At 36.7% G+C, this 26,998-nt stretch overlaps 3 protein-coding genes across 7 annotated transcripts; 1 reads left to right on the top strand and 2 right to left on the bottom strand.

Annotated features, from left to right (window-relative positions):
* Window positions 1-2,503: 2,503 nt before the first annotated feature.
* On the top strand, window positions 2,504-9,415 carry LOC141641995 (uncharacterized). 3 transcript variants are annotated; one of them, XM_074450652.1, is made up of 9 exons: window positions 2,570-2,687; window positions 3,688-3,797; window positions 5,058-5,260; window positions 5,822-5,927; window positions 6,834-7,016; window positions 7,579-8,055; window positions 8,255-8,332; window positions 8,405-8,487; window positions 8,974-9,415. In XM_074450652.1, exons 3-8 carry the CDS (start codon window positions 5,237-5,239, stop codon window positions 8,464-8,466), a joined length of 930 nt encoding a protein of 309 aa, XP_074306753.1. In that variant the 5' UTR covers window positions 2,570-2,687; window positions 3,688-3,797; window positions 5,058-5,236; the 3' UTR covers window positions 8,467-8,487; window positions 8,974-9,415. The 3 variants fall into 3 exon arrangements, with proteins under 3 accessions (XP_074306752.1, XP_074306753.1, XP_074306751.1); XM_074450651.1 differs by lacking the exon at window positions 5,058-5,260 and having other exon boundaries at window positions 2,504-2,687; XM_074450650.1 differs by lacking the exon at window positions 2,570-2,687 and having other exon boundaries at window positions 3,686-3,797; window positions 5,058-5,228.
* Window positions 9,416-9,717: 302 nt separating this feature from the next.
* On the bottom strand, window positions 9,718-14,812 carry LOC141641994 (cystathionine beta-lyase, chloroplastic). Of its 2 annotated transcripts, none has more exons than XM_074450648.1 (13): window positions 14,510-14,812; window positions 14,115-14,274; window positions 13,685-13,797; window positions 13,160-13,230; window positions 12,944-13,035; window positions 12,537-12,624; window positions 12,338-12,449; window positions 11,629-11,725; window positions 11,442-11,523; window positions 10,622-10,739; window positions 10,389-10,496; window positions 10,164-10,266; window positions 9,718-10,036 (listed from the first exon to the last, which is right to left on the bottom strand). In XM_074450648.1, exons 1-13 carry the CDS (start codon window positions 14,576-14,578, stop codon window positions 9,861-9,863), a joined length of 1,389 nt encoding a protein of 462 aa, XP_074306749.1. In that variant the 5' UTR covers window positions 14,579-14,812; the 3' UTR covers window positions 9,718-9,860. The 2 variants fall into 2 exon arrangements, with proteins under 2 accessions (XP_074306749.1, XP_074306750.1); XM_074450649.1 differs by having other exon boundaries at window positions 14,175-14,274; window positions 14,510-14,788.
* An 862-nt stretch (window positions 14,813-15,674) lies between these two features.
* LOC141641992 (condensin-1 complex subunit CAP-D2) lies at window positions 15,675-24,480 on the bottom strand. 2 transcript variants are annotated; one of them, XM_074450645.1, is made up of 18 exons: window positions 24,074-24,480; window positions 23,626-23,978; window positions 22,185-22,345; window positions 20,870-22,100; window positions 20,591-20,782; window positions 19,792-20,451; window positions 19,466-19,642; window positions 19,103-19,170; window positions 18,774-18,996; window positions 18,580-18,679; window positions 18,354-18,469; window positions 18,189-18,246; window positions 17,787-17,938; window positions 17,490-17,691; window positions 16,560-16,790; window positions 16,390-16,482; window positions 16,216-16,312; window positions 15,675-15,982 (listed from the first exon to the last, which is right to left on the bottom strand). In XM_074450645.1, exons 1-18 carry the CDS (start codon window positions 24,219-24,221, stop codon window positions 15,979-15,981), a joined length of 4,266 nt encoding a protein of 1,421 aa, XP_074306746.1. In that variant the 5' UTR covers window positions 24,222-24,480; the 3' UTR covers window positions 15,675-15,978. The 2 variants fall into 2 exon arrangements, with proteins under 2 accessions (XP_074306746.1, XP_074306747.1); XM_074450646.1 differs by lacking the exon at window positions 16,390-16,482 and having other exon boundaries at window positions 24,074-24,409.
* Between the last annotated feature and the right edge of the window lie 2,518 nt (window positions 24,481-26,998).

Raw genomic sequence — 26,998 nt, 5'->3', positions numbered from 1 at the left:
AGTTGTATATATACTTTTCTTTAATTGAGTATTCATCCTATTAAAACTCAATTATAATGATATTATTTTGCATCTATCTTTTTTAATGTTTTAGATTTAATTTTGCATTATCTTCTATTAAAAAACGATTTTAATATAGTTTAGTGTTTTGTAAAAACTGGAGACTACCACGTGTTTTGAAAAAAGCTTCTTTTATATATATATATTGATATATTGATGATTACATTTTTCATTCTTTATAAGCGATATTTTACTCCAATGCAAACAAATAATCGTGACGAATGTCGATTCTTTCCCTCAAATATGGAAAATCTTACCAAAGATTTAGCTAATGGGCCATGATGACCATACAAAAGTAGTCATGTCCAAACAAAATACAACAAAATCCAGCCCAAATTCTCTTAACCATTGGGCCCCACTCCCACGCTAACAAAAGAAAGTGGAATCACCTCACGTCCTCACCTCACCCCAGTCCTTCATGAAAAGATAAGCCTTTTGTAGTCTTAACAAACAAGAATAATTCCCAAAACCAACAAAATTACAAGCCACCAAAAAAAAGTAAAAATAAAACCGATCTAAAATCATTCTTTAATACTAAAAATACTCCGTAATCGTTTAACCGTCACAAATATCAGTCTTAAACCGTAAAACCGGCCAAATATTCGTTAATATTCTCTCTTATCCTCAATTTTCTTCTCTATTTCTTAAAACGGATTATTTAGATTTTCTTCACTATTTCCTTTTCTGGAATATTTGTTTGGTCCAAATTCATGTGCATGTGGGATAATGTGTTTTGTGTGATCCGAATTCATTTCCTTATTTCTTGTGCAAAAAGGAAAAAAAAAAGAAATAGAGGATAAGAGGGAATACTAAATACTCCATACTCATTTAACCGTCACAAATATCTGTCTTAACTCTTAAGCACTAAAATCGGCCAAATAAACACAAAAAATACTTCCTCCGTTCAACTCCACTCTACCACTTTACTTTTTCACGTTCACCAACGCGTATTTTATGCAGTAAATATCGTTAGCTACGTATTTGCAAAAATTATAAAAGTTAAATATTTTTAATGTACTCGTAAAGACGAATCAAACAAGATGTCACATGAATATATTTTCACTTATGTATTGAGAGAAAATCAAGATTGAACATACACTTGTGAATAGTATAGAAAATGAAAATAGGTAGAGTGGAGTTGAACGGAGGAGGTAGACAATAAGCAGAATCTTGAGGAATGAGAAACTTTTTTTTGCAGTCAACCTATATGAAGTAAATATTTGATACAGTACATCAGTACGTTTTAATCCGGATTCGTTAATATCGACGACGTTTTAGTAAACGTCGACGACGTTTTTCATAAAAAAGACGCTCACTGCCCCTCATCTCTCACTAGCCATTCTCCCTATTCTCTCTATTCTCTCTACTCAACCTCCAACTTCCACCAACACTCAACACCACCACCACACTGCCACCACAACCACACCGCCACCACACTGCTGCCACCACCACGCCGACCTTGCCGCTCCACCGCCACCACACCGCCGCCTTCCCACGTTGCCAAGTAAGTGTGTTTTTTTTTTTTTTTTTTTGTTAAATTAGTTTAGAAATTGAAACTAATTGAATTAAACTATGAAATTAAATAGTTTTATTTCCTTTATTGTTATTGTTGATTGATTAAATTGATTGGATTTTGTTTTAGAATTGAATTAGTTAGTAAATTAGGTTATGTGTTAGCTTTTTATTTAAATTAATTGAATTAGTGTAGAATTTGTTAGTTTTTCGATTAAAATTCATGTTAATTAGTTGTTATTATGTAAATTTTGGTATTGTTATATGTTGTTTGCGAAATATAGTTGATTGGGATTGATTTTTGAGTCGAAATTTGTTGTTGTTAATTGGATTGGGAGTGAATTTGTACGGTTTTTTAGGCGAAACCGCTGCCAAACGTTGGAAATGGTTGTTGGTAGTGGGTGTAACGTTGGAATGCAACGTTCATCCGTGGTGAACGTGGGAATTGGTTGTTTGGCCACGGAGAATTTTTTTTTTTTTTTTTTTTTTTTTTTTTTTTTTTTTTTTTTTAAAAAAAAAAAAAAAAAAAAAAATTCTCCGTGACAAACGGGATTCCAACGCGTTTGGACCACGCTAACGCGTTGGTTTCCCACGTTTTGGACCGCAAACGTTGATTTCCAACGTTTGGTCCATGGTTGAACGTTAGATCTCAAAGTTTGGTCCATGGTTCAATCTTGGGGTAAAAATTTGATTTACGCAAACAATTAACAATATGTTATTTACAAAATTAATGTCATGAACTAATTAGGCTGACATATTGTTAATTGTTGTTGTTGTTTTTTGTTTTTAATTTAGTTGAGTTTGAGAGAAATTTTTTTAGAGAGAGAAAGTCAAAAGGGCAGTCATCGTCTTTTTTATGAAAAACGTCGTCGATATTTACTAAAACGTCGTCGATATATATGATTTTTTGAGTAATTATTGCAACCGTCTCAAATAAGAATTCAGAAAATAGAAGCGGAAAAAGGAAAAAAAAAAAAAAAAAAAAAAGGTAGCAATCATTCTCTGTATTATCTCTCTAGAAAATATTCTTTCTCTCTCTAAAGTAGCCATCAAATCTGTCTTCGTCTCTTTCCTCCGCCATACTTGTAATCAACGCTACCTTTGTCCTCTCTCAGGTTTTCACTCTCTCTTCACTCTCCATATTTCTTTGGTTTACTTTAGTAGCCATCAAATTCGTGATTATTGATTATGTTTTTGTTGATATGATTTCTTGTTGTTGTGATTATTATCAGATTATGTGATTTCGTTAGTTTATGATCTCGATTTCAGAAGTTCATGTTGTTTTGTGTTGTGATTCGTCAATTTGATCGATTTTAATTGTGCGAATTGTGGTTCATGAGGTTTTTGTTTATGTGATTCATGTTTTTGAGGTTTGAAGTTCGAATTATTTGGTTGATTAGTTAATTAGAGAGGTTTTTTAATTGTTTAGTTAATTAGAGAGGTTTTTTTAATTGTTTAGAGAGGTTTTTTAATTGTTTTTGATAGAGTAATTAAGGAGATGTACTGATTTTCGACGCGATCTCGAATATAAGCTGGAATGTTTGGGGCAATACATGATTTCGTTGAGCAGTCTGAAAAAATTATCTCACACGTAAAAGTAACATATTCGAAGGTTAAGAAAGACTGTTTTGGTTGATGAGGAAGTTGTTGCTAAAGATTTGATCTTGTAGTTGTTTTCGAGTCGGTTATGTCGGTTTGTTTTTTTTGTTCGTGATTAGAGGACATCTTTTTAGTCGAAAGTCTAAAGTTTTCTTTAATGATAGTGAATGTGATTTCGAATCTAATGTCAACGTTTGCTGAACGCTGTCGTTGGAATTTATTTGTGTGTGGTGGAATCCGGTAAGGTTATAGATTGGCTTAAGCTCCAGGGTGACTAATATTTTAATATTAAGATGCATTTCCTCTGTCTCATCCATTTTTTATGTCTCAAGATTGGCCTGAGAAAGGCTAGCGTAAAGAGATGGATGAGACAGAAGGAGTACCTGATAAGAAGGTTGTAACGTATTTCAGCATATTTCTCGTGTCGGTTTACAGTTTTTGAGGACTCTCTTCTACGGAGTTTTAATTATCGACGTATTTTTTTTGTGGACGTTTTTTTTATCATGTTATATACAGGGTATTAGCTCCAATATTGAAATTGTTGTAAGGCTGTAATCAGGGATTGGCCAACCTCAAGTATGTCGGAAGGAGAGGTTAGACACCTCTCTGGCGAACATCTTCAAGTGGTGAGTTACTTTTGATTTTTGTAATTCTTGTTATTTCATTCAATATTGTTTGTGCTTTAGAAAGTAATTGCTCTTCTGGTCTTTTGTCTCACCATTAATCCGAGATTTTCAACTATTAATACGTTTAGTTAGAAGTTCTCAATAGTCCACCTTATTTGTAGAAACTACATCAGATTTATGCCATTCCTTTTAGTGAATCACGAGTAATATTAAATAATTTAGGTCACCAAGTTACTGGATTCGCTCTGCCTCTAGGATAGAGTAAGTTAGTTCGCCATGCCATGTCCTGGTGTTTGCCTAAAATCTGCTATATCAAGACATTACATTAAGAGTGTAACCTCTCAAATATTGAATGCAACATATTTATAAAGTATTGAATGCTATTACCTGATTGTATAATCACACTCATTAACTGTTAAGAAATTGGACTCTTCACTACCCTACCATTTTAAAGCGACATTACCACCCTTTCCAACACCTATTTCATTTTGAATACTTCCTCCTTCCATCCTCTTTGAGGTCTCCCCTTTAACAATGTCTCAAAATGATTCCACTCTTATTTGTACCTTGCCATTGAGAAAAATAGATATTATCCATATACAAATTATTTTACGATAAGGTATTCCCCCATTCCACTTTTACTGTCCCCTTTCTATTTTAGGATGATTTAAGAAAAAGCTGTAGACTACCAACTATGCCCCTTGAATTAAAGGAGAATGTGGACAATGTAATTGGACTGGAGATGATAGTAGTTAGTTATTTAAGAGTAATATTGGGGGTTTACAATTTTTCCTTAACAAGTTTAGCAAGCGGACAATTTTTTGGAATGAGTTTAGAGGGAAAAGGGCACAATAAAAGTGGAATGGAAGGAGACTAGGAGAGTACTAACTTATTAAAGAATCTAGCTTAATACACATGCAAAACAGTTGTAGACTAAAATTGTACATTTCCACCATCTTTATATGGAGTATCTTTTTGGCTTTTCCCAAAAATGAAGATATCAAGGCTGAGGCCTGAGAGTGAAGAAGCAATCTAGGGGTGAGGTGTTAGATAATGATGATACATTATGTGCAGGGTAGATACCATTCTGGTTAATTTAATCAAATTTGCAGAGAAATTTATAAAGAGAAATTTGCTACAGTATAATTTTATTGCAGCTTGTCGATTCTCTGCACGTTTTGATTTCTGCTGTACCAGAATTTTGTGAAGAAATTACTGTCTATCGATAATTGGGTTCAACTATCTTATTAATGATGATAGGGTCATAGGGGATGGGTGATATTCTATTGAGCAGAAGAGAAACAGAGAGAGAATGGAAGAAGCGTTTGCCCCCAAGCTCATATGGCTGGTGGCCATAGGAGTTGGGGAAGTGCTGAGAAAGTAAAGGGGATGATGGATCTGATGAGGGTGGAAAAGGAGAGTAAATTGGAGGTAGACTCATGTGCAGGGTAGATACCATTCTGGTTAGTTTAATCAAATTTGCAGAGAAATTTATAAAGAGAAATTTGCTACAGTATAATTTTATTGCAGCTTGTCGATTCTCTGCACGTTTTTGATTTCTGCTGTACCAGAATTTTGTGAAGAAAATGCCAATAATGCATTACTGTCTATCGATAATTGGGTTCAACTATCTTATTAAGGTTGTAAACTTTTTTATTTAAGGGTCTTAAGAGTTGCACTGTCGCTGCCTTTGGCTGGGTATCAGATAAAAATCATAAAACAGGAGGTTTAAAAGCTGTATCAAATTATTGTGTGATTCTTGGGCTATGTATTGGACTATTGGGTCAAATTTAAGCTGTGAGATAAAAAATTACTTTAATCTCGATAAGCTGCCAACTTGAGTGAAACAGTTAGACAATGGAAAGTATTTTTATTCTGAGAGCTGGTTCTTTGTGCTACATGCTCATTAAGTTTGACATTTCTTTCCTTTTAAACACTTTTGGAAGATTTAAGTTCTGTGCTTAACTTTCACCCAATTTTAGAATCTCTCAATTGATTGAGTGTATTTTTATTTTCAATGCTAGGTACAAAATCTTATAGAGCGCTGCATTCAACTGCACATGAGCAAGATAGAAGCTGTTAGTGTGCTCTCAAGAAACGCAAATGTAGTGCCTGCCATTACTGAACTCGGTAAACCGTCCTACTCTAGATTTTCTTATGTGATTACCCTCTTCAATTCAGGTTCTACATAACAAGTTGTTTGGTTTTATTGTCTTGTTCATCATTGGTTTCTGCTGTTATGGGTCCTTACCTTGCTTAAGAGGTTCCCTTTGGTGTGCATTGTACCCAGATTTGCATTACTTACGAAAGTAGTTTGGTTTTGTGCTGATTGGTTTCGTATGTAGTCACTATTGTTCTAATAAGTGCACATCTAGCATAGTAGCTACGTGTAAGACTTATTCCTAAGGAGTAATTATTGATTGCTTTCCAAATGTTCATTGAGCCGTTTATTGGTTATTTCACTATGGTCTTAAAACTTCATATCTGTGAATCTGTGATAGCATGGTATTATATATTCGCTGTGGCACCGAGGTACGATTGAGTTGTCAAGGTTTTGAAGGTTGCCACATCTGCATTTTGAGGCCATATCGACCACATTTATAGCGCAATGACCAAGATTAGGTCGCAATGACCGATTCCAAGATCAAGTCTCAAACCAGAGTTTAATGGCGTGTAGCCCTGTAGGGGTTCGGATGTATGCAACATTTCCCTTTTGTTTTCAATGGAAAGGTTGTTTCCTGATGACTGAAACATGGCATTACCCACTGCCACTTCTGTACTTCACAATGTAATAAGCTCAAACATATTACGTAGCCATTTTGCTCGATTTCATCATACTGCTAAGTCAATGAGTAATAATTTTTGACTTCATCGCCTTTCTATAGCTGTAATGAGTCTGAATAGCTTCATACACGGATGTTAGGTTGAATAGTATTACTGCGTTATTTATGTCAAAATAATTGATGCATGAATGTATCTTGATGTCGGTGAGACTTTCATTTCAGATTTCTAAATTTTAATTCTATGATCTTGCAGTTTGGCAGCGGCTTGAAGAAGAAAATCGGGAATTTTTTCAGTTTTATTATATTCGATTGGCACTTAAAGAACAAATAAATCGTTTCAACGAACTGTTGAAGGAGCAGGCAAAGCTGATGGAGCGGATCCAGTCTACTGGAGTTTCTCCCGTGACAGTTTCAAATGGATCTCGCATGCCACAATGTAAGATTTATTCTAAGGGAATGTCACTATTAGTCCATTTCAAAATATGTTATTTGTGACATGGATTCTTAGCATTACCTATTGGCAAGTATTAACTGCTTTTACGTTATCACAAATTGGCAATTTTGGTGACTTGAAGTTGAAGGAACCGAATCCGTTTTGCTTGGTGAAATGTCTATCATATTATCTCTTCATGGTGACATGTCCATCATATTATCTCTTCATGGTGACATGTCCATCATATTATCTCTTGATGCTATACGCGTATTTCAAACCTGGGATCTGGTGTCTCAAGCTCAACCATCAAATTAAGTTAATTGTAAAATACATTCCTAGTAATAGCCAGTATGGTATAATTGGAGGGGGAAAGATAATTCAAACCTTTGACCAATCATCCAAGGACCTTTATATTCCCCATTATGCCAATTGCCAAGATCTCACTGGTATTAGTTCCATTGCTTGTGCTCATTGTTACTGTGATATAAACTTTTTATTTCTTGATGCCGCTTTACTTTGCTTCAGTCGAGCAGTAATTACCTATTAATGTGTGTCCTTGCAACAGTTCAACAGAGTGCTGGCCGCTATCCTATTGATCAGACGGGTGCATCATTACAGCCAGAGAACTTACAACCTGCGATTCCTCCCAGTCTACCAACATCATTTTCTAATGGCGTTTCGTCATTGCAAACCCACTCTGCTTATGATATGTCTAGCCAGTCCCGTAGAATAGATTTTCTCCCTGACACCCTTCATGGTCAAAGTTCTAATTCCATGAGATTGATGCAAGGATTGAATGGTGGGATCATCAAATCTGAAAGTGGTCATCCTTCGGACTCACGAATTATCTTTGATGCGGATACTAACATTGGGGAACCTCAAGGCCTTCTGGATGATGCATCTGTTGCATCTTTTAGTGGCATGGAGTCAAGCTCACAACCAATGCATGATACGCTCTTGGACATCAACGGCTCTTGTTCTTCATTTGGACAGTTACAAATTCCTAAGAACTTTAGTTTTCCGGAATTGTCAGCTTTTCCTCGTATGTTTTTTTTCTCTCTGACCACTTTTTTCCCTTTCTTTAATGATAATATGATCCTTTTGACACTATAGAGCTGGGCGGCTGTTGGCTCAATCGGCCCTATTTTTTCAAGTCATAGTTGAAGCCTCATGTATGTGCTTGGGACGATTTCAGACACACCGTCTCGTTTTTCTGAACTTATTTTTATTTGTATGAACAGATGTACTAGATAACTATCAAAATTCAGACTTCATAATAACAAATACGGACAACTTTCTTGATAGAGGTGAAACTCAAGGTGAGATGCTTCCCTTCCTTTCATGTTATGGAACTTCTTAAAAGGAGACTTGATGTTTGTTATGGGTAACAGATGAAAGCAAGGGAGCAATATCAGAAAGCTATAATACTTACGAAGATTTTGGAAGTGATTAAGTGGACAACTTTATTTTAGTGGTATGTTCCTCGCTAAAGGTTTACTGGACTTATCTTCCCTTAATTTTTTAAATATGATTTTACAATGATCATTCCCGCTTTAGACTTTAGTCTTCAGTCTCTCCACTTTCAGTCCCTTTCTCAGACTGGAAGCTAGTAGTGTGTTACTTAACTAACTCACACGATGCTGAGGATCTGCAAAAGTTGGCACAAAATACAACTTTATACCTTGTGGATATCTTCTCAGGATATGCTGCTCTTGAGCTGAGCTGAACCACAATTGCACACGACTTGCACGAATGTTATGAACCACTCATTGATCATGAACTTCGGCTCCAAGTCTGGGCTGAGGTGCATGTGTCATACATGTCTCTTACAAACAAATCATTAATAGGGAACTCTGAACACGATTCTCATGGACGCGTTCGACATTTTAATTTATTTAATTAACTAATCTGGTCAATAAAAAATATGAATGTTGATAATCGGTATTTCTTGTTTTGACAGGGTAGTACTGGTGGCTCAATCAACAACCATTAATCTGTACATAGTATTTTAGGGATGAGACTTTGGAGATTTTAATACTTTATTTGGCAGAAATACATAGATTGTGTGAAAATATCCATGTTGAAGCTGATGCTGCTTTAATGGAAAGGCCTTGTGCGGCAGTCTCAATAACGGAAATGGTCTTGTCGCTTTGGAGATGATGGTGAAAAATTTCGTTTAACCTTATTACTGATTACCATGCAGCAGTAGTGATTAGCGTCACGCTGCAATCTTCGACAGTGTATTGTAGGAAGCATATATGTGTTCGACATGTTCTGGTTCAATAACTGGTTCGAGTTTTGTTTTTTTTACCATTATAACATTGTTCTGTAATTACTTATTAATATACACCCAGTAATTTTGATGTATTAAATCTTTGTTTGATTTTGAGTTTTGATTGAAATTCGTCTCTTTTTTTTTTTTTTTGGGTGCAAAGAGGTTCTACAAGGAAAATTTAAAAGTTGATTTGAACCTGGGCTATGACTGAGTACCCGGCTTTACCAATTACGCTAGTAAGCATTTGCAATTCACATCATTTTGAACTGATGAATTACATACGTCTCAGCGTGCAGAAAAGACCCGAACCTTGTTTGGTCGCGAGCAAGGGAGGGAGAGAAACGGAATACAAATCTCTCACAAATTCTATCCTTTCCATCCAAACACACGACAGATACAGTAGCAAGCTGCAAACTCATAAAGCCGTGATGGTAGCAAACTCGAAGATAACTCAGGGGCTGATTTAATGCAAGAACGGTTTGGAAAATGCGAAAAATCTAAGAGACCGAGCAATCATTGCAAGGCTTACATAAAACGAAGATCCATAAAAATGTAAATAAAATGTAATTACATTATACAGGGCCTGTGCTAAGAGCACGATCCAAATCAGCAATTAAATCATTTACATCCTCAATGCCTACAGAAATGCGAACCAAATCTTCAGTCAAACCTCTGGCCTCCCTGTCTGCAGTCGGTATAGAAGCATGAGACATGAAGCATGGCATACTTATTAGTGACTTCACGCTCCCTGAAACCAATAAAGCATCGAGATTTAGTCCTAAAAAGCTGGCATTTCAATTTCACAAATACAGAACGGTTTTACAATAATTTACAGAAATGCTGGATTATTTGGCTGCGATAAGAGAAATTATTACCAAAACTGACGGTTATGCTGAAATATTTGGTTGTCTCCACAACATGTTTTGAAAGTGGGATGGAACCTGTCACAAAACTAAGCACAGATCCTGCACCTTTTGCCTGCAAAGAAGTAAACACAGACGCCAAGTGCGATAAGTTCTAGAACATGCAAAATCTTGTATCAGAGGAACTCAAAATATTATACAGACAGAGGTATTCAGAAGTGAGTGGGTTATAAGCACCTGAGAATAATGCAACGATCGTCCAGGATGGTCAGGAAGTCCAGCATAGTTAACCCTCTTAACTCGTGGATGTGAGGAGAGAAATTCAGCAATTTTCTGGGCATTATCCTATACAAAATACAAACAAAAGTACAAAGAGTATGCCTTTTAGGGTACATTCATTCATATTATATTCATCTACACATCAATGTCGCTCGCTCAGTATGTAAAAAACTAAAAAAAATTGTATGCACCTGTTGCTTTTCAACTCGGAGAACCATAGTCTTGATACCACGTAAACAAAGCCAACAGTCAAAAGGTGCCAACCCAGAGCCTTCAGCATTTTGTAGGAAATACAGTTCTTTTGCCAAACTGATCAATACAGCATAATAACAATCATTTTTTAACTCAAAACTATTAGAATACGAACATAAGCTCAGTAAGATGAAATATACGAACAAAATTAGATTTCCGTTTCCCGGGATTGCATGATTTTAGCATCTTTTTTGGATGAAAATATGGGATCGGGTGTGGACTGGAGTAATGTAACCCAGACTTGATTAGAGGTATCCGACATGGGTGTATACCCAAGACTTTGCTATTTAAGGAAAATCCTCATGTCCAGGTTAAGTGTCATACTCGTGTTCCGGTTAAAAGGGTCGGTGTAACATAATTAGGGAGAGGGATACTCTCCTGTGCATACCAAATGAAGTACCAAACAAAATCTTTCGACAACATATCTCTGAGAGACCTAAAGAGAGTACATTTTGGATCCCAGAAAATGGGTACATAAGCCTTCAAAAGATAATGAACGATAACAGAAATTTCAAAAATGTGCATGTATCGCAAACGATCTTAACCAGAAAGCCAAGCATTCCTGAACATAAAAGGACTAGAAGTACTAAGAAGCACAAGGGAGATCTATTTCCATCTTCCCCAACAGTGATTTCTGTATCGAGAGAAATCCCCCAAATTTAAAATTGCAAATAGAAGACGGTGAATCATAAATTCGAGAGTTGTAGTTAAAAAATAAAAGGGATCGGAATCAAAAGGGGGGAAAAGGCTCACTGCTACCTTTCTCCTTTCACAGCGAGAACACCAGCCATCAGATCACTATGCCCAGATATAAATTTAGTAGCAGAATGCATCACAATATCTGTCCACCATTCATGAAGTAAGAAAGAGCAAGAGCAAAAGCTCAATGAGTAACTGAAGAATATAGAATGAAAATTAATAAAAGCTACAGGTAATAAGCGGCTACCTGCACCAAGTTCTAGTGGTCGCGATAAAACTGGAGACATAATACTGTTGTCCACTAATACAAGAGCACCATGAGCATGAGCCATCTCCGAAATTTTCTGAAGTACCAATTAATCAAACTCAGATATTTAGCTATCACAATCAAGGTACCCAGGAAAAGCTAATTTCCTTTTATGAAGAACAAAATCTTATGTTCAATCATTAGTTATTTATTAATCTTCGTAGTATTACTTCGGAACCAACAGAAGAGCAACAAAGAGAGCATGACGTTTAGGGTAGAATTGGTTCTATGGTTTTCAAGCAGTAAGAGATAATTATGAAGGGTGCTCGTGACCCACTAGTAGACAATTTGATAGTCTCTAATTCCTTTCTCCTCCATTTTCATAGTTTCATGTAAGGCTATTTCATGCTCGAGGACTAAAATACAATAAGTAACACATATTGTCGATAACAGAAACAAATTATATCACTGACAAGAGCAAAGTAGAATAAAACATGTACGGTAGCAACTGATTACAAGGAAGTAGCAACTGATTTTCTGTATGAAAACATGCATCTAAATCAAGATAATGCCTTGACACCTTACCCAGATCCCTAAGCCATCTACTTCTTATCTAAGAAATAGAGTTGAATGTTGCTCAAAGAAGCGTCTTATCAATTACGAGGAAGTAGCAACTGATTTTCTGTACAGGGTGTGACACTTGACTTACACGAATATCACAGATCATTTGTCGAGGATTGGTAGGACTCTCTAGCCAAACAAGCTTTGTCCAAGGACTAATAGCAGCTGCAACTTCTTCCAAGTTAGTAGCGTCCACACGTCTACATAATTACCGACAATTGGATCAGTCAGATCAAATCAAGCCATAGCTGATACATGAGACTTGAGAGGAAAGCAAAAAAACTAACTTCACAACAACTCCTGTCTTTGGGAGAACGCGTGACAATAATCGATCAGATCCGCCATAGATATCATCTCCAGCAACAATTTCTTGGCCTAGAACACAGAAGAACGAAGCTAAGAACAGGACCGCATTACCACTACAAATAAAATTAAAACTATTATTCAAGACAAAATAGAGTAACTAGAGAACATGTATTCTCACAATGACCGCTAGATGCTACATACTGGTTCTTTAGAGCATCACAAATCGCCTAGTTAACTTAAGTAATTTACAAAGTACAATAATGGAACATTTAAGATTGTATTTTCATTCCTTTTTAACTATATATATGTATCACCTACTTGCACTTCAACATAGTGCGGTAAACTCATTAGTAAATTTGCATCATATGTTAATGACGGAAAAGAATACCAGTGCCGACCAGATGAGCAACAGCAGCAAGTGCCGCCATTCCACTAGTAAAGCATAATGCTCGGTCAGCCTTATCTAGTTGTGCCAGGAGCCTGCAACATAGAGAGTCTAATTGTCTTTAATGGCCTTTGATAGTGATAAAGATTACATCTTGTACACAAAACAAAAAGATAATAATAAACATGCTAGGAAAAGTAAAATAAGTAAATGAGTTACCTTTCCAGAACATCACGTGTAGGATTACCGCTCCTTGTATAATCATAAGGACCCATTTCTAGTGCTGATGGCTAGTTATGGGTAATTGAAGTTGATAAATACAAAATAGAAAACTGTTAGAGAAGGAAGAGGATCCATGAGCAAAAGAGATGTCTAACAGGGACTCTAATCTCAGTTATCCAACATCATAAGTGAAAAAATAGAAGATTGTTGATTTCAAGGGGCAACGGTATAAAAAAAGCATTGAATATGAAACTCCCAAAACCAAAAAAAAAGTGTCTAATATGAAAGGATTATAGCAATACAAAGACACCCATCTCCAACTCAAAATGGTATCCGTGATTCACAAACTGACATCAAAACTTGACTGAAGTAATGCTATGACAATGTGAAGAAAAACTATTCAGAACTTTAATTTTCGTAATAAGCGATAGAGACCTATTATGTTAAGGGTAAAGAAGAGGAAAGGATCAAAATGACCATGCTGTAAATAATGTAGTTGTAATGGCAACAATAAAAGCCTACCTGCTTAAATGTGGCTGTCTGATAAAGAGGTGTACTCATTGCACCAAAAGGATCAATGTTGCTTTCAAAATTCATCAACAATGTCGAAACACTTGGCTCTGTATTCTCCAATTCTAAATCATTTCCAAAAAATTCCCAGTAAATACTAAATCATACTCCGTACATTTAGCACAAGAAGCACAAACCTTCATACACAAATGGAACTCATAAACACAAAAGGATCAATAACCCAGAGAGAATTTCAGCTAGGCACGTCGAGGGAAGTCCAAATTTACACAGGGAAGTCCAAATTCACACAGGAAACCCATAAATTACTCCCTCTGTCCCAATCATTTGTTTACCTTTGATTAAAATACGTCTAACGAAGAATAGAAAAGGTAAATAAATGATTGAGACGGAAAAAGATATAAACTTTGACTAAAAAACACACCATTAAAACAATCAGCAACAGTATCCACCAATGCAGCAGCTTTTACATCCATTCCTTTACCTTTCTCACCTAAACAATTCACCTCAACTGCCCTTTTCTTATCAGCAAAAATTGGGGAATTGAAGCCTACTCTAGTGGGATAAATCCCAGATGAAAAACCCTGAAACAATAAAACAGCATCATATGAAAACTTCTGAAATGGCACAAATTCTTGGTTAAGACAGCACTCGCAAATGATTTAAATAAGGTAAAAATTAAGACCGTCTTAAGCAAGACCTACTGAATGGAATGAAGGGACCATACAATTCTACCCAAATTGGAGATGTAATGATTCAAAATGATCACTAATAAACTAATGAAACAAATAGGGGATAAAAAGACAGGTGAAAGCTTACATTTGAGGTAAAGTCAGAAGAGAGAGAAGGAAAGGAAGGTTTGAGAGATAGAGAAGCTGCCATTTTCATTAGGGTTTATGGTACAATTGATGATTGTGATGTCACAATTTTATGGGTATTAATCAAAGATCAAAACTTTTTTACTTTCAAAAGAAAAAGATGAAAACTTTGATGGGTAAAAGTATAAGCAAAGCATGTATGTGGAGGATAACAGATTCTGCAGATTTTCTGCGAATTAACAGCACCTTGACTGTAAAGTGTTGTTTAGAAAGATTCTGCAAAATTTAGTCTGCCTTGTGATGGGTTAGATTTAATGGTATGACAAAGGAATTTAGTACACTACTTTTTCACAAATTCTTGTTTGTGACGGACGCTATCCGTCACAAACTAGAGACGGGTACCATTTTACCTCATAATATACCCACTTTTTCTCTCTCTGCAACACTATTCATGTGGTCCCCTTTCTCCACTAACCCATTTTGTTACCATTTTATCTCACAAAATATCCGTCACAAATGGTAACCCGTCACAAGGGAGACCAATTGCTACTTTTTTTGGCCCTAAAGAGTGAGAAGTTTAAAGTGTCATGTATTAGGACTATATATGCTTTATGGTTCATTCTCTTTTTCTTTTGAGCAAGTCTCACCTAAGACGGTTACACGGACCATTTTTGTCTGAAATCATGACGGGGTTTTGAGACACTTTACAGCTAAATGTAATCACTTTTAGAAAAAGAAAAAAAAAAGTCACTATTGTCAAACCATAAGACGGGGTTTTGAGACACTTTACAGCGGTAAACAATAGCTTGACCATTATGGTCACATTTGACCATTGAATGATCTCAAAACATCATCTTATTATTTCAGACAAAAATGGCCCATATGAAACAAGAACAAGAATTTGCGTTTTTTTATTACAACATTTGATACTACAATCAAGTTTTCAGCTAAGTCATAATATCAAGATAATCTACTCTGTAATTGTCCAATAAAGGCCAGTAATGATCCACCTAAATAATCAAAAGAAATGCTACAAATGGCTACAAATGAAGCCGATTCTGAAATCTGGTTATTGTGGACAGGTTACGAAGAAGCTCTTCAACATCGGTTGTAACAAAAACTTATACAGGTCGTTGTATCGACATAAGTACACAACAATCAGCCTATTTCATGTTCTAATATTCATTTAACAATAAGATGTCCTAACAGAATCACTGTATGTTCATTGTTCATTACAACATTCTCCCAAAAACTAACTTGAACTTCAAAGTCAATCTTAGTTCTTAATTATGGAACATACTATGTACATTGCTGACTCAGGCCAGCAGGAAATCGTTAGCCTTGAGACGAGGCTATTCTACACTACAAGCAAAGCAGGTTACTACAAGTCTACAACAGACATGCTAACTAAGCTAGCTTCAGAGACGCGTCATTTCTTCCATACGGGTAGCTTGTAAATTACTCCTGGTGTTACCTGCAGCCAACATTAACTTTGTTCATGAGTCGAACTGCTAACCAAAATTTAAAGAGGGGGGAAGATAGTGTATTATCCAAACACACAACTTTCTAATTCACTCATTTGGAGGAATGCAATTGGACAAAACATTCAGAAATGCAACAAATAATCTGAAGCTTAAAAAGAGGCAATATTAGACAAAAGAGAGGTGAAAATTGAAACAGAAAAATCAAATGAAATGGAATGCTGACCTTCGTTTCGACCTTGTAATTCTAGTCGTGACAGATGCTGAGCTAACACCATTTTGATCTTTCCGTCTCAGTTTACTGGCTCTGGATTTTGACTTATCTGGACAAAACAAGGAAGTGTTAGCCATGCAAGGAGCGGTATGGTGATATGACTCGTAAGATTGTAGTACAAATTACCAGCTCTTGGGATAACTGCTGGTGACTGGACTTCTTCACCGCTAGGTCGCTCCTGTGTCACTTCACTTGATAAAGTGGAATGATCCGACTTATCTGGACAAAACAAGGAAGTGTTAGCCATGCAAGAAGCGGTATGGTGATAGAATTCATAAGATTGTAATACAAATTACCAGCTCTTGGGTTGACTGCTGGTGGCTGGACTTCATCACCACTAGCTCCCTCCTGTGTCACTTCACTTGATAAAGTGGAAGGATCCTCCGTCTCGTCACCACTAGCTCGCTCCTGTGTCTTTTCACTTGATAAGGTGGAATGATCCTCCGTCGCATCACCTTTTGATTCAGTAACATCTTTCACACAAGACTCTTGAGTAGAAAGATCGCTCGACTCGCCATCTATTTCGTCTAAAAGAAAAGATATGTTAGGAAATTTTCCAAATTACTAATACTATGAGCACCGAAGTATAGGGCATGCAGTGTGATTCACAGCAGAAAATTAAAGAACCGGATCCATATTTCGTTATGGTGTATACTCAGTAGTGAGGCAGGGTGGGAAGAAATCAGGGATAATGATGCAACAAATATGGTTCCAATACCCTTGAATCCTGTGCTCGTCAAATTAAGAGTACTTTACTTGAACTGATATTAGAGCATGGACAAGGAAATGACAGATTTAATAAATTCAGCACTGCCATGTACAAATATAATCATAGAATAACAAGCACATGCCATTGATCAAAACCTATGTTACTCCGACACTTCACTTAACTGCCGTGTCGAGTGTCAAACACGTGTCGGTGTCCGACACGACACGACACTTCGACACTTCAATTTAGACCACAAAACAGGAAAATTCACCCCAAATAGCCGTGTCCGACACGCCGACACGTGTCGGACACCGACACGTGTCGGCGTGTCTGAGTAACACAGATCAAAACAGCATAGCATGAATATGCAAAAGGCACATCCATCTTTGGGATGGAAATGGCGAATATTCTAACGAGGCTTATATGATCACAATAATATGAAAAGAGGTGTTGAAATTACAGAAAGGGATGTGCAAAAAAGCAGTGTAATGCAATGCTTACAGCTGCGAAAGAATACCTTCAGTTATTGAATCAACTGTTTTTTCTTTCTTATTCTTGTCAGCAACTAGAAATCCTTCTAAGCTGCCAATTTTGTTTCTGTGAGCTTGTGCATTTCTTGCTGTGACTTCCTGCTCCTTTTTCTCCAAGTGAAACTTGTTGAGTTTTTCCTCAAATTCTTCAATGGATGATTTCAGATCAGGCTTTGCAAACTTCTTAGCCTGATTTAAGTCCATTTAATGTCATATGCATCAAGAATACAGAAAATAGTTGAATAAAAAATCCAGCACACAAGCATTTGACACACTAGCTGTACCTTGTTTATTATATTTCTGAAATGGTCCATCACAGAATCCTCACATAAGGCATGTTCATAAGCTTTAAATGACTCTATAAGCTTTTTCATTCCTTTATCAGTGAAGGCCAACTGAGAAAGGCAATATGCGAGACATTCCCACTGACTGCAATCTGCAGCAAAAGTGTTCCATCATGAAAACCATGGCAAGCGGTAAAGGAGAACTACGATTATAAACTAATCTCAATCGGACAGAATTCACATATAATGATCAACTACATGGTGAACCTTTCAAAGAAAATTGTGACTGTTAAAATGCTGTTTTAAAGTAACAAAAAGATTAAGTGCAACAAATCAGAATCTATTTAATACAGAATGCAAGACAAAGAGACCGGAATTTAAGGATATCTAAGTGTAACATACCAGTGACCCCATTGAACCGGTTGCAAAGCTTTTCAACTAAGCCTTCCATTTGCTTATCCTAACAAAGATTGGAAAGAGAGCATCAAATATGTGTATCATACATATACTGATTCACAAGATGCAGACAAAAAAATGTAACAGCCAAATTAAAGGGAAAGGTTGTACCTTCTTAATGGAACCAATCAAGAATTGCATAATGTTGCAGAATGAGTCCTTGCCCAAGTTCTGACTGGAAAGCTTGCCAAGAATATCAGGAAGTAGATTGTATATAGGATTTGATCCTGAAAAAATTGCAAAAACCATCTTTTAGTTCAAGTAATACCTTTTCCTATTCAGCTTCTACATAAACCCAAGGAATTGCTTGATTTTATCAACAAGAATCATAAATTACCCTTCTTAGATAACTCGGTAAAGAAGAGTTTTGCTAGGTTTGCGATTCTTTCATCTTCATCCTCTATTCTTGCAGCCATTTCGTTTATGTGACCCTTGACCTGTTTCACAGATGACCCATCAGAGTATCAGACATTTGCGTTAGCCTTTGAGATATGAATACAAACTAAGTAGTTTATTATTTATAGTCCATACCTTCATCATGTCATTCAATATCAGATGAGAAAGCACCAAAACAGCATTTTTTCTCACGGATGCTGAAGGATCGTGCAATCTAGCATACATATTCTCTGTCCAAGGTTCCACCAAATTGGGAAAGCGAACTGCCAGATCTCCAAGAGCAATTGTGCAATTTGATCGAACAGTTTCTGATGATGCACTCTCCACAACTGTAAAGAGTAGCTGGAGATTGGCTTCACTGTTTACGCCAAACAAATCGAAGTTTCAGTGAAGTTGTCTATTGCATAGTAAACAAACAACGACATAAAGCATATGCACACTGCACTCATGCACCCAGTTCTTACCAAAAAGCCGCATCAACAATCATAAAACGACATAAAGCAAGCATAGCTGCTGCCTGTAGTTCCGGATTCTACAAAAACGAGAAACTAAAAACATCAGCAAGAAGATTTTGAATTGATAGAAAGCTACACTACCCTCTTTATTAGAGGGAAACGAGATAATAATGTGTTTATCAATTTGACACAATTTTAATATAACAAAAAACCTTGACATGGAGACGTAACATTCTGCCAACCTAATGTTTAAACAAAAGAACATCACTTGCAAATATTGTTGTCCACTCTTTCCCTTACTTTATCATGGTCTTAAATTATAGTAGCAACTACATAATAGAAAGTTAGAAACTACAGAGAAATCGGACTTGCCTTTTGCATCAAACTAAAGTTTCTACAAATCTTTGAGAGAAAAGGTGCACAATATCCAAGCAAGTTCTTTTCGTGTGAACCACCAGATAATATCTCCTTCTCTGCCCTGTCTGCTAGTGAATCAAGTATTGCATCTTCTGAGGCAGCAACACCTAGTTCAGCATTTATACCACCATCCTGTAAATTAGCATTGGTCAACTGTAAATTAGCAATGATAAACAGAAGACTTGAAGAATTAGAAGTATATATTTACTCAAACAATGTTATTCATAAAACACATTCCAAGGCACTAAGTATCTTACAAATCCACAATGTCTAAACCTCACCTTTTCTGCATTAAGTGTTGAACCAGTACCATCAACAACGGTAGAGTCAGATTCCTGTCTATCCTTCTTTGCCTTCTGCTTCTGAATCTTTCTAACACAAGATTCAATATATACTAACTGATGCATGGCAACATGGCTTATAAGGAAGAGATATCTCCCTAGTTTTCCAACTTGAACAGTAGTGGGACCCTGACCAGTTCCATCGTCCATTTCATGCTCTAAATCGCCGGATTCACTACGATGGAAAACAGAACTTTGATATTTCTTTACTATCCTGGCAGCAAAACTTTCTGGCGCTGGATGAAGAGTATAGATAGCACCTACTGCTTTATCCGCAGCAGTATACCAGATGATATCCGGCAACCAAGAACCAGCAATTAGACTCTCTAGCGTACTGAAAATACGGCTCCCATTGCTAGCTAGAAGCTTTTTCCTATCTTCTTCAGATAACCTCTGAAGAGCAACACATGCTGTCCTTGCCAGAAGAGGGTCTACTTTGGCCCATCGACCAAACCCAATATCAATTATGTCCTGTAGATGAGAGCTCAGAATTCCACTTGATGACTTCGCCGCCATACAAAGAACAGCTAAGGCGCCACGGCACTGCTCTGCTGTTGTTTTTGGGACGTTAAAGCAAAAAAAGTCCCACAAAGCTGAAATCTGAAAGTAAACATGTACATGGGATTTTGATTAGAATCCGAACATGTGGATCAGCCCCGTAGTTGTGAGCATGATGGTAAGGTTCTAATTTAACATCATTTTGTGTAACAAATTATTCAAAGATAAACAGAAAAAGTACCATTCCAGAAGATATATCCCCTTTGAACACTAAGGCAGCAATTACAGATTCCAGGGCTGCAAGATCTCCGATGTTTGAATCTATGGCAAGTGTCAACAGATTTTTAGCAGTTTCCAGTGAGTTTCTGGTAATGTATATTGTAATGAAAGCATTCTCTACAGCTTCATAGATGGACTTATCCTGAGAAAATACCTGAAAAACAGAAAAACAACAATTGGATTGCTTAAACTATGAGCTAAGACATGTTGTATTACTATGTGGTATAATATAAAAACGTACTAGCGGCAGCATTTTACGTAGACAGGATTCTGATCCATCAATCTGAAACTGTCTGCACCTCATAAGTAACAGTATCGTGTTTTCCACATCTGCAGCTGAAGACGAAGCCATTAGTTGAACCAGGGTCGGCATGGTACCTGATATGCACTTGGAAAAGGTCAAGCCAGCTTCAAGAGAAGCAACTAGAGCCCTGGTTTGCTCCAGATTGCCAACATCTGGAACAGAATCATCCTTATCTTTCTCAACCTGAGACAAGTAGCTATCAGTTAAGCTATTAGGCTGGTCTTCAGCTCTGACTTCAGAAATTGCTTGATCAATTTCCCCATCCCCATCAGAGGTTTGATTCTCAGAATTTATCTGATCAATTTCCCCGTCTACATTAGAAGTGCCATTCTCAGGATTTAAATGATCAACTTCCCCATTTTCTGCTTGTACTTCTGGCTGAAAAGAGTTCAACTTCTTCTTGTACTGGTCCAGTGTTGCTTCAAAAGATGCTACCCGTAGTTGAGGCCCAAAAGGATTATGCTGCAACATTACAATAAGCAGATTTAAAGCAGCTTTTCTGACAATAGTAGCCTTGTCTTCCAACCTCCCAGCAGCAACTGCTGCCAATTCATTCCACAGACCAATTGAAACTAAATGCTCTTCACACAGCTCAGACCACACCTGAAGCACCTTACTTCTTGTATAAGCAGACACGTCACGACAACGCTCCATCAATATTTCCAGCATAGCCTGCTTTGTTCTCAACCGAGAAGACTTTGAGCTCCCGTCAACATTTTCGTCTTTAAATGCCTTAGAAACCAATTTCCCTAGCACTGCCACAAGTGAGTTCCTAATCTTGTAAGATTCCCCGCCAAAATGTGGGACTAGAACGCCAATATTGGTTGATACTAACTTAGGCAACCTCTCAGAGAGCTCGACTAGAAAGCGCCCTATGTTTTCAGCACCTGCAGTGTCCTTGGTGTAGTCCTTTGGATTCGTTCTTCCAATCTCTCTTATAAGCGATATTGCTAAGCTACCATCAGCAAATTTCTTCTCAGCCCCAGCCACTGCATCAGCCATCGAAGTGACAACAAAATCATACTTGTGGAGCATATGCATGATTGAGGCAGATGATTGTGCTAAGTAGTGATACTTGGTAGCACAAGTCCCAATAATGCGACATAAAGCATCCTTTGCATCAGAATCTTTCAATACTGCGGCATTCTCAAACAACAGAAATGCATTCCTAAACATGAGAAATTAGATAGTGTCATAGAGATGCTAAGATAGAACTGCAAAATGAAATTATTTACTGTCATAAATAACTCACTTGGTAAGGAAAGACAAGTAATTCTCATCCGGATCTGAGGATCCAAATAGCAATGACAGGTTGATCTCTAGTGAATTCGCAATCAAATTCAGGATCCGACCTCGTTGTCCTTCCCAATTCCATGCATTTACCGTTATTTTCTTGCGACTGTTAGCTGCCGGCTAAGTCACACGAGAACATTGAAATCATTCATCACGAAATGCAAAGGCCGCATTACCATGACCATAAACTACAAAATACATATTCCTAGATTCAAGGGCATAGTAATCTATTCTAAATATTGTAGGCACATTTCCCAAGTAATTGCTTCTAGCTAGTATCCTAAGCTCTAGCCACAGGCCAAATGACTTCTTATGGTCCAATTGAATAGGCCTAAGTGCCTAACTACTATGAATCCAATTGTAATTTCTAAAACTGACCATAACCTACATGTTAACTAGGAGCCATAATTCTTGTACAATAGAAAACACTCACAATTCAAGAGCTTGATTCCAGCATACAAAATTACAAACACAAACTATCGCATATGCCAAAAGCATCGATGTGCATTACAAAAGTCACCACTACTCGGAAATTACACCCATTTAAAGCTTCAAAGTTTGCCCTATTAGAATGAACCATAGCACACACAAGATGGTATAAAATATGAGACTCAGTTGGTCAAATTTATAAAATCTAACAATTCATGTGCTTAGTTCCTGGATTGCAACTTGTGACCGACTAAAACTCTGAATTTCCTAGAAAAAAAAGTTCTATGTAGACCATAAAAAAAGAGCCACAACTTTTGCAGCATATCTAAGATTACAACTCAATTTCAACATGAATGAGGAAGATTTGCAAAGAATCTAGCTAAAGGTACATAATACGCTAACTACACGATAAGAATACTAAGTTTCGAAATGATTTGGGTTTGCCACCATGAATCATACTTGTGTTATCAACCATCAATGGAGAAAACCTGATAGACAACTAAATATATACTCCCTCCTATTCCGAATAAGTGTCTCATTTGGACATTGGCACGAAAATTAAGGAATATAGTTAAAATAATGAAAATTATTGTATAGGGGTAATAATAAATGAGTTAAATAATAAAAAGTATTGAATATGATGGGTTATGAGTGGTTGGGGTGGTAAATAAAGAAAAGAGCTAAGGATAGGAAAGTAAAAAACCATGTCTAAATATGGCAAATGGGACAGTTATGTGAATAGACGGAAATGGCAAATGGGACAGTTATTTAGAATAGGAGGGAGTATGAGATAGCAATTTCAAACATTTAAAGCTCATATTTTGCATCACTACGTCAACAGGCTAGATTTTGATATAGTAAAATTCTTAAAAGAATCTAGATTTTTACATAGACTACTAAAATCAGCATTTTGCAAGTTAAATAAACGTGTAAAGCTTAAAATCTTAACAAACATCGAAAAAGGAGCTTACTTTAGCAGCATTGCTGGAACTATTACTGGATTCCTCCGTGAGCACGACATGAATGAGGAAAAACGAATAGATTTTAAAAGCATTACGATGCGAAGCCACCCGTTCAAGCACCGCAGAATTATGATTACCATCACCGTCACCATCATCATCATCATGAGGAGAATGTGACGAACGAGAGAGCGAATCAACATTCGGAAGAAGAACACTGAAATTCGATCGCAGACTTTCGACAAGATTAAACTTACAGGCCGGGGTAAGAGAAGAAAAACACTTGACTAAAGAATAAACTCGATCGAAAACCTCTTGTTCTTCGATGCAGAACAATTCCTTATCAGATAAATCGAACGACACACCTGAAAATTAGCCGAATTGGCGAAAATTGAGTTGACAAACGCGAAATTAGGGTTTCGAAATTGGGGATTGGGGGAGGAGGAGGGAGATTTATTACCTTTAACGAATTCTTCGAGATCGGAAGGGCGGAGGGAGGAGACGGCGGAAGGATGCAGAACGGTGAGACGGTTATCGGTGTCGTTATCGTTATCGATATTTTGTTCGAGAGAGGAGAAGGTTGGAGGGAAGACGAACTGAGGTGCCATTTTTTGCAGTATGTTGTTCAGAGAGAGAGAGAGAAATGATTTAGCCGTTCAAAGTGTGGAGTTCAATTGATTTGTGTGAATTTGAAATTTGGGGGAGTGAGATTAGGCGGGAATTTAACGGATCTTTTTGTCCGATTTGGGGTTTGGGCTTTTGGGAGGATCCGGTATCGGAATCGATATCTTCGGATTGGAGGAATGGTAATGAGTCGGGTTTATAACGGATAAATGTTTGCCTCTAATTCGTTCAGTATTTTGTATTATTTAAAGTTCATTCTACATTTGTTATTCGCGACCACTATAAAAGAAATGGTTCAAGACACTTCAGCAAAAAAGAAAGCAACACACATTTCAAAAAGAGCAATCATTATGTTACTTTGTATCCCTATAAATAAGCGTATTCTTTATTATACGCAGTATACTCCATCCGATTCTTAAAAATGTCCGGTTACTTTCAGGGACGATTCTAGTGGGGGTTCGTGGGGTGCAATTGAACCCCCGTTAGTTTAGAACTTGTAAAATATAGTGCAGTATGTTTCAGAATTTATCTCTTGGTTCAGTGGTAGAGATGATGCGATTAGTGTGTTTACACCCTGGAGATGAGAGCATCCACATTGAAGAGGATGGTGCATCATCTTAGCACCTTCTCTCATCTAAGAGAATGTCCTCTTCAATGTGAGATCAATTTAGACATCCTCTTTGAAAGAGGAAGAGGAAGACTTCCACTATTTTCAGAGGAAGTACAACCTAGGCCCTTGTGCCAATTAGTCATGCATTTCCACCATGTGGCATATAATTTGTTTCTTTTTTATTTTTTGGTCATTAAAAATTTAAGAGAGGATAAATAAGAGGATCCTCTTTGATGTGGGAAAAAAATAGAATAAAACTTAGGAGGAGGATGGAGATAGTGGGAAATGAGGTGTCAAAAATATAGAAAGAAAGAGAAAAAATAAGAGGAAGATGACATACTCTTCAATGTGTATGCTCTGAGGAGTTTGAACTTCCATGCTATCATATTTTTTTATCCACTGTCCTTTTTTGCTCGAGTTGTCATCTCATTTCTCCCTCTTTTCCCTATCTTTCATTTTTGTATGTTGCATATTTGCATCTCGTATTGCGTACTTTCTTTTGTGATTATTTTATTATCGCAACCGATCGTTCGTTTATTAAATATTCATTTTTGGGTTTTTGTACATATAATTTATTGGTCATTTACACTGAATTTTTCTCTAGAAAAAATATCAAGTACAATAAAATATTAGTATATGTTTTTTCGAACCCACATTCCCGAGATCCTAGAAACGCCCCTGGTTACTGTATGCACAAATGCACAAGGATAAACGTTGTCATTGGTTTACGGCATCAGTTTTTTAATACGAAAGATATTCAAGAGCAGCTAGAGTGAACTTACGAGTGAAATTTAGTAATGCGATTCTATTTAGTGATTAGAGTGATTTCCTAATGCGCTTTAACAAGTTTTCAATGTAGTCTCAAAACATTTATACTGAAGTTTGCAAGTTTTCAATTAACTTTCTTTGTAATTTAAATTATTAAATACATTGAATTTCAATATTTGTCACTGATCTTATTTAGATTAAATCACACCTCTATAAGTGTCTTTAAACCAATGACAACGTTCCTCCTTCCCAGTAAATATATCTTAAAATTGTTTTAGTGTAAAACAATTTTAAAAAACATATTTATTGCACTAACGTTGCTCCTCGTGGCGAGATATTTGTGATTTTGTGGTATTTATTTTTTCCTTACAAGCAATCTTACTGAATAAGAAGTTGTAAAATCAAAAAATGTCATTTATTTTAATGTATGTTTTCAACAGATTATCAACCAGGAAATGCTATAATAAAATGATGGAAAACCGACTAAGATGGTTTGGCCATGTGAGAAGGAGACCTATGGACACACCAGTTAGGAGGCTGGAGACTTGGAGAACAGAAAAGGTCCCTAGAGGTAGAGGAAGACTGAGACATACATGGTTGAGAGTGATAGAGCATGATATGAGAGTTTTGGGGCTTGAGGAGAGTATGGGTGACGGAGAGGGCACAATGGAGGGAAATGATACATGTGGATTTTTAGTATTTGATGTTTTTGACATATTTAGTGTTTTTTTTATTTAATTTCAAGAAATTAAATTATTTATTCTTCTCTTCTTTATTGCACTTTTTTACCAACCACTTTCTTATAGATTTTACTTGGTTCATTCCGGATAATTCTATTTCCGTTTTTAAAAATCGTTCTAATCTTTTCTCTCGATTTAAATTTTAAGTTTTTATAAAAGAAATCCGGAATTCAAGTTTAAAACCCCTAAGTTTACCTTGACTTTCCATTACATTTTCGTTCTTCCCTTTTGTTTTTCATCTTTTCTTTTTATTCGCATTTTGAGGCGTGCGTTCACCCATGGATGGTTCGAAAGGATGATTCATGTCAGCCGACCCCAAATCATTTTGGGATTAAGGCTCTTATGCTGTTGTTGTTGTAAAGGCTATAATAAAATACAGCAAACTCTTACTTATTACAGTCAGAAGCTATAGTGACACTTACAATTGATTTAAATAATGTTAGATGAAAACGAAAGGAGATTGTGACTTTTAATACGTCACAAGTTTGTTACTTCACTTACTTGTAACCGTTTCAAGTAAAACTTGCAAAAACAATGCACCATGTTGGGACCGCCGCCTCCACCACTTCGCACATTAGTATGGTACTGCCCGCTTTGGCCATGCCCGCTCAATTTTGTATTTAGCCTCCTTCTCAAAAGGCGC

The sequence above is a fragment of the Silene latifolia genome, chromosome 2, assembly GCF_048544455.1.
Source record: "Silene latifolia isolate original U9 population chromosome 2, ASM4854445v1, whole genome shotgun sequence".
NCBI lineage: Eukaryota > Viridiplantae > Streptophyta > Magnoliopsida > Caryophyllales > Caryophyllaceae > Silene > Silene latifolia.
Note: the sequence above shows the minus strand (reverse complement) of the source record. Positions and strands in the feature narration are given on the sequence as shown.